Source organism: Rhamphochromis sp. 'chilingali', assembly GCF_963969265.1.
Source record: "Rhamphochromis sp. 'chilingali' genome assembly, chromosome: 17".
In the NCBI taxonomy this organism is placed as follows: domain Eukaryota; kingdom Metazoa; phylum Chordata; class Actinopteri; order Cichliformes; family Cichlidae; genus Rhamphochromis; species Rhamphochromis sp. 'chilingali'.
In genome coordinates this window covers 23960738-23976793 of record NC_137944.1, presented here as the reverse complement: position 1 = coordinate 23976793, position 16056 = coordinate 23960738, and the positions used below count along the sequence as shown (strand labels likewise).

The following is a 16056-nucleotide window of genomic DNA, read 5'->3' as shown; positions in this document are numbered from 1 at the left end:
TAACTTTTTTTTTTCTTTACTTTGAGCTTTGATTTGTTTTTTAGAAAAAGGAGGCTGATCCTGTATGTAGAAATGTGGCTCCCATTGGATTAAAGCGGTGCCAGTTATAGTTCATTCTCCGTGGTTGGATAGCTGATGGAGGGCTCGTTTTTGATCCCAGCGCTACCCGCTTAGTTTGAGTTGCAAAGCCCTTTTGAGCTTGGCCCCGGTTATCGCCTGGTTTGGTTGGCGTTAAGCTCAGCTCACTTCATTGCTTATAAGCGGTAAGCATACGTCTTAAACTTACTATAAGCTTCAGGTTGTCCGATACGAGCACGCCCGGCCTGGCCTGTCAAAACGAACATACTCGGCGAGTTTTCGTCCACATCTCGCGATGATTTCGAAGCAGTGGCGTTGTTCCGGCGAGCCGACGACGAGACCGTATCTGTCTGGAAATTTGTCTCGTGGGTTAGACTCAAACATATTCCGCGCATTTAGACACTATTTGTATGTCCGATAGGCTAGTCGTTTCACGTTTTAACACCCGTCGGAGTTAGTTTCCTGATTCGCTCTGGTGAGTTTCGCTAACTGTGTGTTTGCCCGTGTACGGGGCGCGCGTGTACTTGATTTGCGAAAGGTGTCTTTCTGCACGGCGAGGCCTTCGTATGTAAGCTCGTTAGCCAGCTAGAAAGCTAACCATCATCATTGTTTTGTTTTTTCCGCAAGGGCAAGATAACGTATTCGGGGATCCCTCTTGACTAAAAATGCTGTAAAATCTATCCAGCGTTGTCTACTTGTAGAAGAGGGTGTTGTGGGGTCAAAAACATATGGACGTAAATACATAAAAAGAAAAGCATTCATTTCGCTGGCTTGCAAGCTGCATGTGAAGGGGGGCGGGACTGAGGCTGTACGTGTTTTCTTGAAGTGACCAGGTTGTTGTTGTGCAGTACATTATAACGTGTCGACGCCAATTATAGTTATTAAATTACATTTATAAGAACTACAGTTCCAGTGAGTCCTATTTTTTATTTTTTTGTAATTAAATAGAAAACATAAAGCTTGTAAATCAACTTGATTAACTGCACTTGAGTTGATGACATACATAAAGATTGAAATGTAGTTTAGGATCGTGGATCTTTCTTTTTATTGGTCTGATTTTAAGTAAAATAAACTCTTAAAAAGAACCATTAAAATGTATTTCTTTGCTTTGCTGCTGAAGGAGAATGGCTGCTGCTGAGGTAAACGGTAGTTCTGCCCCGGCAAAGGAGGAGGAAGAGCCTATGGATGTGACCACAACACACACAGAGAACTACCAGACCCTCCTTGATGCTGGGCTGCCCCAGAAAGTAGCTGAAAGTCTAGATAATATCTTCCAGACAGGTGAGTGGCTGTTTGTTTATTTCCACTAAAAGAATAATGTATAGCTGCTTTTCTGTAGCTGAGCCTGATGCTGAACGTCCATTGTACCCGTAGGCCTAGTGGCATACGTTGACCTGGATGAAAGGGCTATCGATGCACTGCGGGAATTCAATGAGGAGGGAGCGCTTACTGTGCTGCAGCAGTTCAAAGAGAGCGACCTGTCCCATGTACAGGTATCCACATAGGAGAAAATGAATAGACCCATGTCTATTTGCCCTTGACAGGAGTTTTAACTTGACACAAATTGTTGCAAATTGATTATCTCATTTGATTTTGTTTTTCATTGCAGAATAAAAGTGCTTTCCTTTGTGGAGTTATGAAGACCTACAGGCAGAGAGAAAAACAAGGAAGTAAGGTACAAGAGTCCACCAAGGGCCCAGATGAGGCAAAAATAAAGGTAAACAAAGTCATTTGGCTAAGCTCTTTTGTGTAGCGGGTCAGATTGAATGTCATATAAACACGCCTCTGCAGCCGCAGTTCAGTTAATGTTTGTTTTGTGTGTGTGTGTGTTTCAGGCCCTGTTGGAGCGCACAGGATACACCCTGGATGTCACTACAGGCCAGAGAAAATATGGGGGTCCTCCACCTGAGGATGTGTTCAAAGGCACTCATCCAGGCAGTGGAACTGAGGTAGAGAAGTGATTGACAGATTAAAAAATTGTCTGTCATGATTTCCAAGGCTGGGTTTTATTATTTGTGTAAGATTGAGAAAATATAAGCTAAATGTCATTCATAAAGACTAAAAGCGTAATGTTTTGCAAATCATTACGCTCTCTCACATTTCTTTCCCCTCTGTCCTCTCCTCAGGTTTTTGTTGGAAAAATCCCCAGGGATTTGTATGAAGATGAGCTGGTGCCGCTCTTTGAGTCTGCTGGTCCCATCTGGGACCTCAGGTTAATGATGGACCCTTTATCTGGTCAGAACAGAGGTTATGCCTTCATCACATACTGCAATAAGGATGATGCACAGAAGGCTGTGAAGCTTGTAAGTAATGTCGCGGGAAATATCAGTCCATATTTTAACAGCTTGAGGAGAAATAGACTTAAAGGTTTACTTATTAGAAAGTGTAATAACTTGTGCTTCACAGTATTTTCAGCTCATTTCACTCATTTGTTAACTTGTCTGGGGTTTTTTTGTTGTTGTTTTTTTACAGTGTGATAACCATGAAATCCGCCCTGGCAAGTACTTGGGAGTTTGTATATCTGTTGCAAACAATCGCCTGTTTGTCGGATCGATTCCAAAGAACAAAACAAGAGAAAGTATATTGGAAGACTTTGGCAAAGTGACAGGTTTGTTTCTAACATGCAGGTTTTTGTTTCTTAGAGACTCATTTAAACAAATTATCAGTGCTTAAAAATGATTGATAAACACACACAACAATGGTTGTGAAAGTCAGATGTTATTGTTTACCTCACAGAGGGTCTCCAAGAGGTGATATTGTATCATCAGCCGGATGACAAGAAAAAGAACCGTGGTTTCTGTTTCCTCGAGTATGAGGACCACAAGTCCGCGGCACAGGCTCGCCGTCGCCTGATGAGCGGCAAGGTCAAAGTGTGGGGGAACCCGGTCACTGTGGAGTGGGCTGACCCTGTAGCTGAACCAGACCCAGAGGTCATGGCTAAGGTTAGTGATTTTAGTGTCTCATTGTTTAATACACATCAGGCATGCTCTGCATTCCAGTGCGACAAACATACTGTTTCCTCTGTTGTTACAGGTAAAGGTGCTCTTTGTGAGGAAGCTGGCAACAGCAGTGACTGAGGAGCTTCTTGAAAAGACCTTTTCCCAGTTTGGAAAGCTGGAACGAGTGAAGAAATTGAAAGACTACGCTTTTGTCCATTTTGAAGAGAGGGATGCTGCCGTAAAGGTGAGTTTCTCGTGCTTTGGCCAAACCTTTTTGCTTGTGTGACGATTCCGTGAGTTTCTTTTATGAGAAACTGATTGTTTTGTTTGATTAGGCAATGGAGGAGATGAATGGGAAGGAACTGGGAGGAGAAGAAATTGAGATTGTCTTGGCAAAGCCCCCAGACAAGAAGAGGAAAGAGCGCCAAGCAGCTCGGCAGACTACCAGAAATGCGGGGTGAGTCAGAGACATCTGACTGGTCAGCTGACGTCTTCTCATTTAAGGAATCAACTGCTTGAAGTGATATCTTCTTCTTTCCAGGTATGATGACTACTACTACTATCCACCTCCACGCATGCCTCCGCCGGGCCGAGGCAGGGGCCGTGGTGGCCGAGGGGGCTATGCCTATCCACCTGATTACTATGGCTATGATGACTACTACGATGACTACTATGGCTACGACTATCATGACTACCGTGGTGGCTATGAAGACCCTTACTACGGCTACGAAGACGTGTACACCATGAGGGGCCGTGGTACTCGTCCCAGCAGGGGAGGTCCACCTCCTCCCAGGGCTCGTGGAGCTCCACCGACACGAGGCCGGGGTGGCTACGCCCAAAGAGGGCCACCCCTCGGTGGTCCGAGGGGTGGCCGAGGAGGGCGAGGTGCCCCTTTCCAGCCTCAGAGGGGCCGCGGTCCTCGCGGGGCCAGGGGCAATCGCGGCGGCAACGTCGGCGGAAAGAGGAAGGCAGACGTGTTTAACCAGCCTGACTCCAAGCGCCGCCAGACCAACAACCAACAGAACTGGGGGTCCCAGCCCATCGCCCAGCAGCCCCTGCAGCAAGGGGCCGACTATTCTGGTAACTATGGTTACAGTAATGACACCATGGAGTTTTCACAGGATTCTTATGGGCAACAGTGGAAGTAGATGCACCAAAAGGTATTTGGCAACAAAAAAAAAAGAAAAGAGAAAAAAAAAGAAAAACAACAATAAAAAAAACAAAAAAACAAACAGGAGATTGGCCACAATGTTTTTGATTGACTTTTTATTCTTCATCCTTCGTGGAAAAAAAAATCTGTATATATCTCAGAAAAAATAAAAATAAATGGACAGACCCCAGAATTGGCTCAAGATGATTGGCTGGAAAGCCTTTTGGCTGAAGAAATGAACGTAACCGTTGTGGTGAATCATTTCCTACTCCTACGGTTACATTGGGACACGTGTCTTTAAAAAAAGAAAAACACTCAAAAAACGCTTTTATTGTTACTTTTTGTTCCTGGTTCTTTTTAAAGCCAACAATGAACATTTACACACACAAAAAGAAAAAAAGTGGACATTTCCTTCTCAAAAAGTCTGAGACAACATTAAATAATGAATATTGCCTTGCAGGAAGTTTCTGTCCATGCCCCTTTCCTCCCTTCTCCTTCTTGTACTCCCTTTATTTGTGGTTTCTCATAGTTGCTTTAGGGACTTGCTTGTAAATAAATGCATATGGTAGAGCTTTCTTACGTCATTTTTTTTTTCTTTTTGTTTTTGCAACGGTGGAGAAAAGAATCCACAGGAAGGAAGAAAAATCAAAGTTTTGTAATGTTTAAAGTGTATGCCTAGCGTTTCTAGATATAGACAAATTGTGTTTTTTTTGTTTTTTAAACTGATACCATAACTTCCTATGTTTTCTTTAAACTTGCCCAGTAGAATTTGGTTTGGCTTACCTTAAGAGCCATAGCAGTTTGTTCTCTGATGTTCTTTGTATTTATAACTTTTACGTTTGTTCCGTTTCAATAAAACTCAGCTGAGCATCAGTCAATTGTCAGATACTCAAATTCCGTGTTGTCATTCAGTATTTGATTTGATTTTTAATCTCAATTCTCTCATTTGGATGAATATCTTCTTTTCCAAGTCAAATTCTTTCTCTCTCAAAGGTTAATCACAAACGACTGAAATTGCGCAGTCAGACAACGGGACGAGAATTCGAAAGGTGTCTGGATGATACAAAAGCAGGATTTATTTTTTGTATTCCTTATTCTTCAGACTGCAGTAATATCCTGCACACTGAATTCATGTTGTGAATGTTGCAGCAACAATTAAAGGGACCGCACTGTAAATTGGACTCCTTGCAATTACCCAAGATTGTTCCTGTCTGTCAAACGGTGAACAACCAGCCTACCGTCACTTAATGCTGTCGTTTATGACGAGAAGATGGAAAGCAATTTACTCTTGTGAAAATAATGCAAATGCTTATTGAGCTTTTTATTGACCGGTATAACATTTAATAATTGGAGAGCAGTGGGTAGCTAACACAGGATTTTCACAGGTGTAAATTTCCAGCACCTCCCAGCTCCAGTGTTTTGTTTTTTCCCCTCTTTTTTTAGGGCTGACATCTTATGAAACTTAAGCTCTGTATCCACAAACTTTCAAGACAAGGACAGTTTTGGATAATAGTAGAAAAAAAATTATTCACACGTCTGTGGTCCTGATACTGACCTCCTTACAACATTTAGAGCAACACATTTGACTTGGAATGGATTTTCTGCAGCTAATTTCCAAAATCTGCACATCATCTCATCGTCTTTTTCTCTCCTTTTGAAGACCCCAAGGATCTGACCATCCAAATTTCCTAAAACGCACCTCCAGCTATAGCAAGCGATCACCTGTCAGGATCTGTTTAGAAAACTTTTTGTTTTGTTTCTTTTAGCCATTGCGTTTTGGTACCATGGTGTCATTGTATTTTGTTTCATGTGTCTGTCCTCTTATTCCAACCTGCCTAGGTGGAGAAGCATTGAGAGCGGCACCGCTAGAATGAGGAACTCACCTGAACGGTACTCAAGGGTGAGCTAGCCTTGCACAGAGTACTGTCTCCTCTTCTCTAGCTAATTGTAATCACTGGAGAAACACTAGCCCTAATTATACACTATGCTTTTATCATCTCTTTGCTAATATACTCTGCTGTGAATCAACGTTTTTTTCCTTGGGTTTTTTTTTTTTTGGGGGGGGGGGGGTGATTTTTTTTTTTTCTCTCTCTCCTCTTTTCCAGGCTATCAAGAAGAATCAAAAATTGATTGAAGAATCATTGAAAATAATAATTCAAACTGGCAGATTTCTGGGGTTTAGAGAACATGGGAATAATGGGTACTTCATTCACAATTATAATGTCAATTTTTCATCTAAAGGTCAATGGGAGTCGTGCACAAATTTAGACTGATTAAACAGCCAGAAGGGCAGCCAGCCAAGGAATTTGGTAAGCATTTGTAAACCTAGAAATATGCAAAACACCTGCTGCCTGTCTCAGCTTACTGCACCAAAATCGTCTGTTGTCTCCACGCGTTCTTTAATTTGGGCGGTGGGTGCGGAATGGACACTTTTCCCCTTCTGTGCCACTAGAGGTAGCAGCTCTGCACCAGCACTACCAGTGGTGCATTGTTTCCTTTGCCGATGCTGCACTTATTGGCTATTTTCAGAGCTGAATAGGTGTTAATTAGGGGGTCCATATTTACTAGAGAAGTTACTTTTCATATTTATTCAATCCGATTTTGAGCTGCTAACTTAAACATCTGTGAGACTGGCCTGTGTTTAAACAAAGGCTGCACCTCTAAACTGATGTCTTTACCCTTTACCGCCACAAGATGGCAGTAGAAGGGCTACATTATTTGTGTTTCACAGGTAAGCCGGGGATGTAGAGCTAGTTACTGACACACACACATTTTGATTAAAGTGCCTGCAAATGCTGGAGTTTCCATAACAGCCTCTCATGTCAGAACTGTGTCTTTATATGTTGCCTCTTGTCACCAGGCAGTAAAGGAGCTGCCCCCATCCATGTGAATGGGTTCACAGAAATGGAAAGGACTGATTGGTAAGATTGTTCATTATCAAGTAATACTCAGAAAGACTAAATATGATTTTATTTTTAGGTTAGTTCATGTTTTAAAACAATGTTGGATGTCCTAGTTCTAAACTTCCCAGAGCAAGTAAGTCTTATAAGGTTTTCAGAATAAAAATATATAAAGTTATGGATTTTGTGGATTTTATAAATGAGCATCATATGACTCTCTACAGTCATGTGCAGGGTTTGATGGTTAATGTTTAAAAATCGATCAACCAGGATTTCTTTTAGCAAGCTTTTTGTGTATGTTTTCTAGGGACTGCTATCCCTGATGATAAACCACATACCACAAGATGAGGAAGGTGCAGAGGTCCAGAACCCAGGGGGGCACATCAGCAACGTTAGGCTCAACAGAAGTCAGAGGTCAGAAAGTTTTGCAATGTAGTAATCGTATAAATGATCCCCTTCTCAGCTGGAGCAATGTTATGCATCAGAGATGTGAAGATTTTATAGCGCTTGATTTTTAAATAAATAAAAACATGTCCTTTTTTTTTTGTCTTTGGACAGAAATCGAAGAAAAAGATGGACACGTGACCCACAGCTCCATCAGAGGCCTTTGGCTCCGCCTAGTAGGCTGCCACTGCTCATTCATCCAGCTCAAAGATTTACTGCTGGAAGAGGGAACGATCTATGTATCGGACTGTTTGATACATGTTATTGCACAAATAAATTTGCAGCTTTGTGTGTGCATATTTTTTTTCTTTTGTATAAACACAATATTATACCACTACAGCATTTCTGAGATCTCATTAGAAATCACTGAGTGCAGTAAACTATAGCTGACTGTCTCATAGCACATTTCCAGTCAAACCAGTGGAAATGGGCAATAGGAGAGTGGGCATATGTGGCTCACTGTAGACCTCAGCCAATCAAGCTGACTGTACTCAACTCACTGCCTCACATCACTCAATACAAATAAATACAGGAAGCACAAAGTTGACCTAAGCAAAGGAAATTTCATGCCTTAAACGTTTAAATAAATATTGCATAAGTCACACAGGATGTCTGCACCATGGCACTTTTAAGTATATATTCTTAGACGTTCAGTCAAGTGTGATACATTGAATACGCAGATGTGAACGACAGTGGGGGCTGGTTTGGGAAAAAAGGCTGAAGACGTGTTACAACAGAGTCCTGCACCAGCTTAAAGATTTTAGCAAAGCGTCGTGAAGGAGTGACCGCTGTTTGTAATCCTTCGTCGCTAAATGTTAAATGTTGGTTAAAAAAACGTCGAAGCGGAAGTAAAGTCTTCTAGTTCCTGTCATGTCAAAACATGCCAATGCAATGTTTTTAATTTGAAAAACTTTAAACCTTTCTAACCCAGCACATTCATTCACTTTCATATTTTTTCAATATTTAAAATTGTTATAAAACGTGTGCTTACGTTACGTAGGTTTATTTTTAATCTGTAGTCACGTGATGTCACGACGTCACATGTAAACCCGAGCGAAGATGGCGACCGCCGAGGGAGAGTCTTCTGTGCATAATGTGTCGGATGAATTATTTCAAAATTTTTACACTGAGGTAAAGCAGATTTAAAGTTAGATTATTCACTTTAAAGTATCGGTTGCTGTCTTTGCACCGACTGAAGCCGGTTATTGAGCGATTACCGCGTTTGTCACCTACGAGGCCTGCTGACATCAGCTAACGAGAAGCTAACGTTAAACGAGATGTTTGTGAGCAGCTTCAGTCTTCTGTTAGTACGAAAAAAAACACTGTTATTTGGGCTTATTTTATTCATTATTATCAGCAGCTAGTACTACAAGCCATGTTACCTAAACTATGGCTTGCTTAATAGGAGTTACTGCGTTGGCGGGCCTTTTATGAAGCTGCTGCTGGGTCAGTGTACATGTTGACCTGTATTTATTTAATGAGGATAGCTTCCTGAAAAAATTAAGAGCATCCTTCTCGTTCTTCGTATTTCATTCTTCGGAGCTGGCTGACATAATTCAGAAGAAAATAAAAATGTATTCCGGAAGCCTTGTTTGCCAGGACCTTTGCATTGTGAAGTTTTTCACTGTTTTGTTTTGCTGCTATTCATTTTTAAAGGTGAAGCAGATCGAGAAGCGAGACTCTGTGTTAACCTCCAAGCAGCAGATTGACAGACTGCTCAGACCTGGCGCATCATACTTCAATCTCAACCCTTTTGAGGTAACCTAGTGCACTAATGGTGTCGTTTTTGTTTTGTTTTTAATTATTATTATCATTGTTAAATATGCTACCTATCAATGTATGTATGTAGCATTTTTAATAATTCATTCACACTTCACTTCTAATTAACAAAGGAACTGCAATAATGTATATAGCTTTTAGGAACTTATGTAATTGATATTTATACTTGATGCTTCCTTATTATTTTCATATCTGTATCTTATTAGACCTAAATCAAAGAAGAGGAAACAATTTTAAAATGTACCCTTTTAAATGTTGTGCTGATCTTAGGAATCAAATCATGTTTTTTTTAAGTGACAGTCTTCCTTCATTCTGTGCAATAATTTTGATTCCTCATACTACTCACTCAGCCAATCTGAAAGGATCTGTGATTGACCAAAGTTACCTGTCAGGGACAAACTTTTCCAAAGCCTAATAACAGAACCCAAGAGTTATTATATTTTTCAAAGCTCTAACTGCTTATGATGTATCAATGCTATGAGATCCAACGCTATTAACAATTGTCGATTTCAAATCTCTTTCAGGTTCTGCAAATTGATCCAGAGGCAACAGATGATGAACTGAAGAAAAGGTTTCGGGCGGTAAGGAAGTGTTATGGAGGAGAGGCTTTTCAGTGACCTCATTTTTACAGACATGGCGTGTTCTTTGCAATGCTGTTTTTGTTTTTAATTTTAAATCTCTTTTACTTGGCAGTTGTCCATTTTGGTCCATCCAGACAAAAATCAGGGCGATCCAGACAGAGCGCAGAAAGCGTTCGAAGGTAACAATTCTCACGTACATCACTTATTGGCTTGTATTTTTGTACAGCTCCAAGTTAATTAAAATGGGTTTTATTGGCTATTTGGACACTCAATAAACTCTGGAGGAAAAAAAAACAAAACCTAAAAACCAGTTTCTGTCTCATTGTTGTTTTTGTACAAATTAAAATAAAAAGTATGAAAACAACAATTTGACTTTGTTAGAGCCTCTGTGATACAGTTATCTGCTAATCTTACATTAAAACCACTCTGTAATCGAGCCTTAATGTTATACTATGTCCAGCTGTGGACAAGGCATACAAACTCTTACTGGATCCAGAGCAGAAGAAGAGAGCCTTAGATGTGATTCATGCAGGAAAGGAATATGTGGAGCATATGGTGAGTATTTTCCACCATGAAAACAAAATATCTAATGCCCCCCCCCCCCTTTTCCATGTTACTCAGTTTCATTATCTGGACTTTTTTAATGCGATGTTTCTTTATATTTTAAAGGTAAAAGAGAAAAGGAAACAGTTGAAGAAAGAAGGGAAACCACTGGATGTAGAGGAAGATGATCCCGAAATGGTAAGTTCTACTGAGGTACTGAGACTTTTATTATAATTTTATTGTAATTTCAGAACCACAGTGTTTTAAAGGGAAGGCATGTGAAGAATAGTTCTGTCTTTATCACAAATTACTGGACTAGCAAGATGTAAAAAAGAGGGATCATGCTAGCACTGCAAACCAATAGCAGAATTTTGCTCCAGGAAAGACATTGAAGTAAGTTGTCCCGAATTCAATAAATGTTGAGCAATGAAACAAACCAACAGAGGCCCAGAAGAGTGCAATCAAACAATGAGTTTATTAAAACACACACACTCCTTCCTCAGGAGTATGCAGCATCACATCATCACACACAGCATCACACATAGATTGTGAAGACATATCTGTTGTGTAAAACCTTCTTTAATAGACTGAGCATCAACTCTGAATGAGCACAAACATGCAATGTGTATAAAATAATTATAGCTGCACCTGTAATAAAAAGGTTAATATGGTGGCAATAGCTTTAATAAACATCTTTAATGCAATATCAATGCTGTAGGATATATTATTAATGCAATGTTAATAATGCAGGTTATATTGTAGCAGTAAAATAATTTCTGTACCTCCACAAAGTGTAACTTAATAGGGGGGAGAGGCTTTTAAAAAACAATATTTTGGGGCAAACTCTGTAAACCTTTATTTTTTAAATCTGATTTGACTGATGCGTGTAGTTTTTATGTGGCAGACACCATTGAAATTAAAGTACTTTGAATAAATGCCCAGCAGTGTTACCAAAAGGCAGTGAAGGTGAATGAGTTTAGATAGATGATCACAGGTATTTAAAGTAACAGAATGGTGAAGAGCAGAGTAGAGGGGGTGATTTGTGACAGAAGGATGAAAAGGAAGGCTTTCAAGATGGTAGCGAGATCTCCTATGATGTATGAAAAAGCACTGACAAAAAGACGTCCAGAGGACCAGAATAGACAGGATTAGAAACAAGTAGATCAGAGGGATGGCTCGGATTGAGCAGTTTGGAGACAAAATTAGAGAGGCAAGGCTCAGTTGGTTTGGACATGTGCAGAGGAGGGGTAGTAAATATACTGGATTGAAGATAGAGTTGCCAGACAAGAGGGATGAGCACAGAAAAGATTTGTGGAAGTAGTGAAGGCTTTATGTGACAGAGGATAATAGGAATAGAGGTAAATGATCCACTGTGGTGATTGCTAAAGGGAACAGCTGAATTCACAGTTCAGAATTGCCAGTTAACCTAACCTAACATGCAAACGTGTCAGCCCTGGTTTAGTACTTGGGACCTTCTTGCTATGAGGAAACAGAGCTAACTACTGTACTTCATATCATACATGTGTTTTTTATTTTTCTTTCTCTCCAGTTCAAGCAAGCAGTGTACAAACAGACCATGAAGCTGTTTGCAGAGCTGGAAATCAAGAGAAAGGAGAGGGAAGCAAAGGAAATGCATGAAAGGTAATTGGTGGGATTTTTAAGAACTTGGTTGCTGCTCTGTATGACTAAAACATTCACCCGTCTTTACCACTTGGTAGTTTGTTTTAGAAACAGAGAATGTTTTCATTCATAACATCCTGGATTTCTCTCAATTTACCAGGAAAAGGGCGAGAGAAGAAGAAATCGAGGCAGCAGAGAACGCTAAGCGACAGCGAGAGTGGCAGAAAAACTTTGAGGTGCGTTCTTGTATGCCAGTTGTTACGCATCTGTAAATAGAAACACGATGACTGTGCTATTTGGATTTCTTAATTGAAAAATAATATTTTTATTTTCTTCAGGAAACAAGAGATGGACGTGTGGACAGCTGGAGGAACTTCCAGGCCAAAGGAAAAAGCAAAGAGAAGAAGAACAGGTCCTTCCTAAAGCCCCCTAAAGTCAAAATGGAACAGAGGGAATGATGTAAAACTGGACTTCACTCAATTAAAATCCACTGTTTAAATGAAAGAAACACTTCTGTGTATCCTCTCCTTGTTGTCTGCGGTCATCTGTGTAATCATCATCACAGCCATCAGTATTGTGTCGTAGGACAACATCCCGACCCCGACAGCTGTAGTTTTGTACTTGGCTTTTCTAATGTACATATTTATGATGTGGAGCTGGAGATCATACCTGCCCCGGTTAATAAAGAAATGATGCATCTTCCATTCGTGTGACAGAGGGTGGAAGCATGGTTTGCTGTCATTTGCTTTCTTGTTCTCCTTGTTTTGTTTTGTTTTTTAATAAATTTTTGTCTTAACAAGCCTACTTCACTGTGGTCTCCAAAACTGTTAAAACTTGCAGAAAAAAGTGAAATAACTAGATTATGGGATACAGATATCTATAAGCTATGTGGCATCTATGCTTCTTATTATCTGGCTGTCATTGATTCCTTTTATAAGTAGAATATCAACTGGATACAAATTTACAAATGTGTTGTTGGAACAGGCATTCTTGTTGAGAACCTACATCTCTGTGCATGTCTTCTGTGTATTCATAATGTAAATTTAAGCAGCTCACCATTTTACTCCCAAGTTATGTTTTGGAGAAAATAAATTTTAAAAAACTGCTTAGTTTCTGTTTTGGCTTTTTTAAGGACAAAATGAAAAAAAAAAAATACTGAAAATGAACAGTGGGAAAATAAAATAAAAGTTTAATAATTCAGTTTTCTTTGCAGTTGTACTCAGCAAACATCATGAAACAATGGTGATAGCTACAGTCTATAATTTGTAAAACAAACATCAAAATAAGAAGCAGCATTGTCTGCCAAAGGAAAAAGAATACTTCAGAAAATACAGAGTAATATAAATGTTTCCCGTCCTCTTGGGTTACATGGTGAGAGCCAGTCTCATTTTCTCCATCCAGTCTCATTTGCAGAAAAATTTGCAAAAGCATGCGGCTCATTGGAAAAAATCTAAACGTCTTTACGCGTCCCATCTCACATGACTTTGCACTGATCTCCTGCACCTGCACCAGGCGCCGTCACAGCAGGGGATGCATTAGTAGCCCCCATCAATCCATCCAGACTGAGGCCCTGAAAGGCTCCAAAGAAGGAGTCGTCCTTGGCCGGGGTCGGTTTCCTCCTGGAAGCGTTGCTCTGCTGCAGGCACAGGTGTTCAGGTTAGATAATGACACGCTGATAAGTCAGTAGCATTTGAATGTAGCTGCTCACTTACCCGTGGGAGGCAGTGATGGCTCCTGAACTGAGTTTTCCTGACAGCCCTTTCAGCGTTCTTCTTGGCCAGCATGGCTTGCTGACGTTTCCTTTGGCAAACAGCAAAGAGCAACATTTAGCATGGCACATGGGCGAGGAGCTTATTCATGTGAGGAAGAGTCTTATCCTCACTAAGCCAGGTCTGTCTGGCCAAGAGTCTTAGCTTGATGACAAGATAGTAACTGAAAATCATTGTTTTCTTAAAATACAACAGCAACTCTAACTTCTGTTTATTGTATTGCAAAGAAAGCTAAAAGTGATCGTGAAAAACTCCACACACCCTGGCAAAACCACATTAAAAACTGAAATTCAATCAATCACATGAATGCTTCTGTTTAATTTATTTATTTATTTTTACCTTTCCCTCTTCAGTTCATCCTGGTAAGCTCTGAGCCAGGAGTCTGGCACTTTTTGGCTGTTGCAGGGAACGCTTCTCCTCCTGCTGAAGCTCCTCCTGCGGGTGAAGCTGCTTCTGCGGACAGACTGGCTCCTCCCGGCGCCCCTCTTGGCGGTGCTTTTCCCCGACACACAGCTGGTGAACTGCTTCAGGGGAGCGCCCAGTGACATTAAGGAAACCATTTGCGCCGTTTGTAGATGTCGCTTGATTTATCAGGTAGACTTTTCCGAGTATTTAAGGCAATATCAGCATGAAGGTGCGCCTCTTTGTTTGGGATAAATATTCAGCAGAAGTGAGGCTTTTATTGGAGACTGTAATCTGCAAATAAAAAGTACAAGCAGAGAAAACTTTAATACCTCTATATTGAAATTTTAAAAAAAAGAAAAGAAAAAAATACTATCCATCCTTTATTTGGAAAAGTCTTTGTCTGTGTCCATCAAAAAGAGACACCCTAAAGTCACAATTTTACAAAACATGTTGCACATGGTTTAAAGAAACAATGACTGACCTTTGTGCGTTCTCCTGTAGACACAATGGGCTGATGATATCATTTGTCAAAGCTGTAAAGCAAAGGATCCATTTAATGCTCTGCTGCCAGCACTTCAGCTTGTGTACCTGTAGACACCTCCGCTCCGCAGCGCTCTGCTCTTATGTGGATTTGACTGATGACCTTGCAGGTCTCCAAATTGGATTAACTGAGGACGCAACAGTCGCTTATCTCATTAACAACAGAGTAGCTGCAAACAAATCTGCACATGCAAACAGATGCTTAAAAAAAATTTACATCCAGGGGACTGACGACGACTAAGCTACACTTAGTTGAAAATTTTCATTGTCAATTTTAGCAGCTGATGAAATTATTTGGAAACAGGGTCAGAGGAAGCCTGACAGATGGGAGCTGATCAAGTGGAAGGCGGAGGATGACGCTTTTATGACGCACAGAGGACGACTTCTACCCAAAGACGAGACAGTTTCATTGACTGGAAGGATCAATTTCATTCACAGATTCGCTTCATTCACAGTGAACTCAGACAAATTCAGGTCTAGAGAGAAACAGCATTCACAGTGTCTGAAATCCCAAACCATGCACTATATACTCAATATTTTTACTACTGTTCATGTCACTTAACCATTAACACGTGTTAATGGTTATCCAACAACCTGTGCGAGACCAAGCAATCATTAACAAATTGGCACCTTATTTTTAAACACTATAAAGATTTACCATAAAGATTGAGCTGCCAGCTGTGCCTCTTAAATCCTGTTACTGCTGCACTGCTTTTATAGATTTATACGCTAGTGTAGTATCCAGTGCCACATACTCTAATATTTACCTGGAAAGGGTATGCATTTAAAGTACTGCTACACACTGCAATTATATACACATATTAAGGGTAAGACTCTCATTATTGAAGCATACTAAATACTATATTAGTGTGGAATTTCAGACAGTCTCAGCCTGCCCACACCACCATGAATCACCTGTGTTTGATGCTACAAGAGTGCATTTCTACCATACAGATTATTTCCATTCTGCATATGAAGGTTTTTACATTTAACACAAAGAACTGGACATTCCTCAGGTTGTTAGAAAACGTGAGAAAATGACCAGAAAACCTACATCCCACATCTTTGTATGTCAGTCAAGCACAGTTTCGATTAAACAGATTCAGTTTTATCATTTTCTCTTAAGGTTAATGCATAGCAGGGTTTCTATTCGGTCTGCTGTTGTTTGAGAAAGAATGGGGACAGCGAGGTTAATAAAAGTACTAATAAAAGTACTGACAGGTGGGGAAGTCTACATGACGATCCATCTATACACCTGTTGCAACAGATCTTGTGCTCAGCTCTCTTCTGCTCCTCAGGAGGTGACAG

General features: G+C 40.4%; 2 protein-coding genes across 6 annotated transcripts; both read left to right on the top strand.

Moving 5' to 3' along the window:
* The first annotated feature begins 104 nt into the window (after positions 1-104).
* On the top strand, positions 105-7784 carry LOC308384266 (heterogeneous nuclear ribonucleoprotein R). Of its 5 annotated transcripts, XR_013969289.1 has the most exons (16): positions 291-553; positions 1199-1359; positions 1453-1571; positions 1688-1795; positions 1914-2027; positions 2205-2381; positions 2551-2686; positions 2815-3020; positions 3112-3261; positions 3353-3474; positions 3559-4097; positions 6007-6067; positions 6409-6476; positions 7028-7088; positions 7375-7481; positions 7626-7784. XR_013969289.1 is itself a non-coding variant. In XM_080862740.1 (12 exons), the coding sequence occupies exons 2-12, from the start codon at positions 1203-1205 to the stop codon at positions 6039-6041; spliced, it is 1863 nt and encodes a 620-aa protein (XP_080718866.1). In that variant the 5' UTR covers positions 291-553; positions 1199-1202; the 3' UTR covers positions 6042-6185. The 5 variants fall into 5 exon arrangements, 3 of the variants coding, with proteins under 3 accessions (XP_080718865.1, XP_080718866.1, XP_080718864.1); XR_013969290.1 differs by lacking the exon at positions 6409-6476 and having other exon boundaries at positions 7626-7783; XM_080862740.1 differs by lacking the exons at positions 6409-6476; positions 7028-7088; positions 7375-7481; positions 7626-7784 and having other exon boundaries at positions 6007-6185.
* Positions 7785-8506: 722 nt separating this feature from the next.
* On the top strand, positions 8507-13139 carry dnajc8 (DnaJ (Hsp40) homolog, subfamily C, member 8). Its single transcript, XM_080862521.1, has 9 exons — positions 8507-8642; positions 9168-9269; positions 9815-9871; positions 9984-10050; positions 10332-10426; positions 10541-10612; positions 11964-12055; positions 12195-12270; positions 12373-13139. Exons 1-9 carry the CDS (start codon positions 8571-8573, stop codon positions 12490-12492), a joined length of 753 nt encoding a protein of 250 aa, XP_080718647.1. The 5' UTR covers positions 8507-8570; the 3' UTR covers positions 12493-13139.
* Positions 13140-16056: the final 2917 nt, after the last annotated feature.

What these genes read in the sequence shown, in the direction of transcription:
- dnajc8 (XM_080862521.1), top strand. Translation starts at nt 8,571, where the DNA reads ATGGCGACCGCCGAGGGAGAGTCTTCTGTGCATAATGTGTCGGATGAA. An exon ending in TTCAAAATTTTTACACTGAG is followed by an intron (nt 8,643 to 9,167) that starts GTAAAGCAGATT and finishes TCATTTTTAAAG; the next exon opens with GTGAAGCAGATCGAGAAGCG. An exon ending in AGCGCAGAAAGCGTTCGAAG is followed by an intron (nt 10,051 to 10,331) that starts GTAACAATTCTC and finishes TACTATGTCCAG; the next exon opens with CTGTGGACAAGGCATACAAA.
- LOC308384266 (XM_080862739.1), top strand. Translation starts at nt 1,203, where the DNA reads ATGGCTGCTGCTGAGGTAAACGGTAGTTCTGCCCCGGCAAAGGAGGAG. An exon ending in AGATAATATCTTCCAGACAG is followed by an intron (nt 1,360 to 1,452) that starts GTGAGTGGCTGT and finishes TTGTACCCGTAG; the next exon opens with GCCTAGTGGCATACGTTGAC. An exon ending in CACAGAAGGCTGTGAAGCTT is followed by an intron (nt 2,382 to 2,550) that starts GTAAGTAATGTC and finishes GTTTTTTTACAG; the next exon opens with TGTGATAACCATGAAATCCG.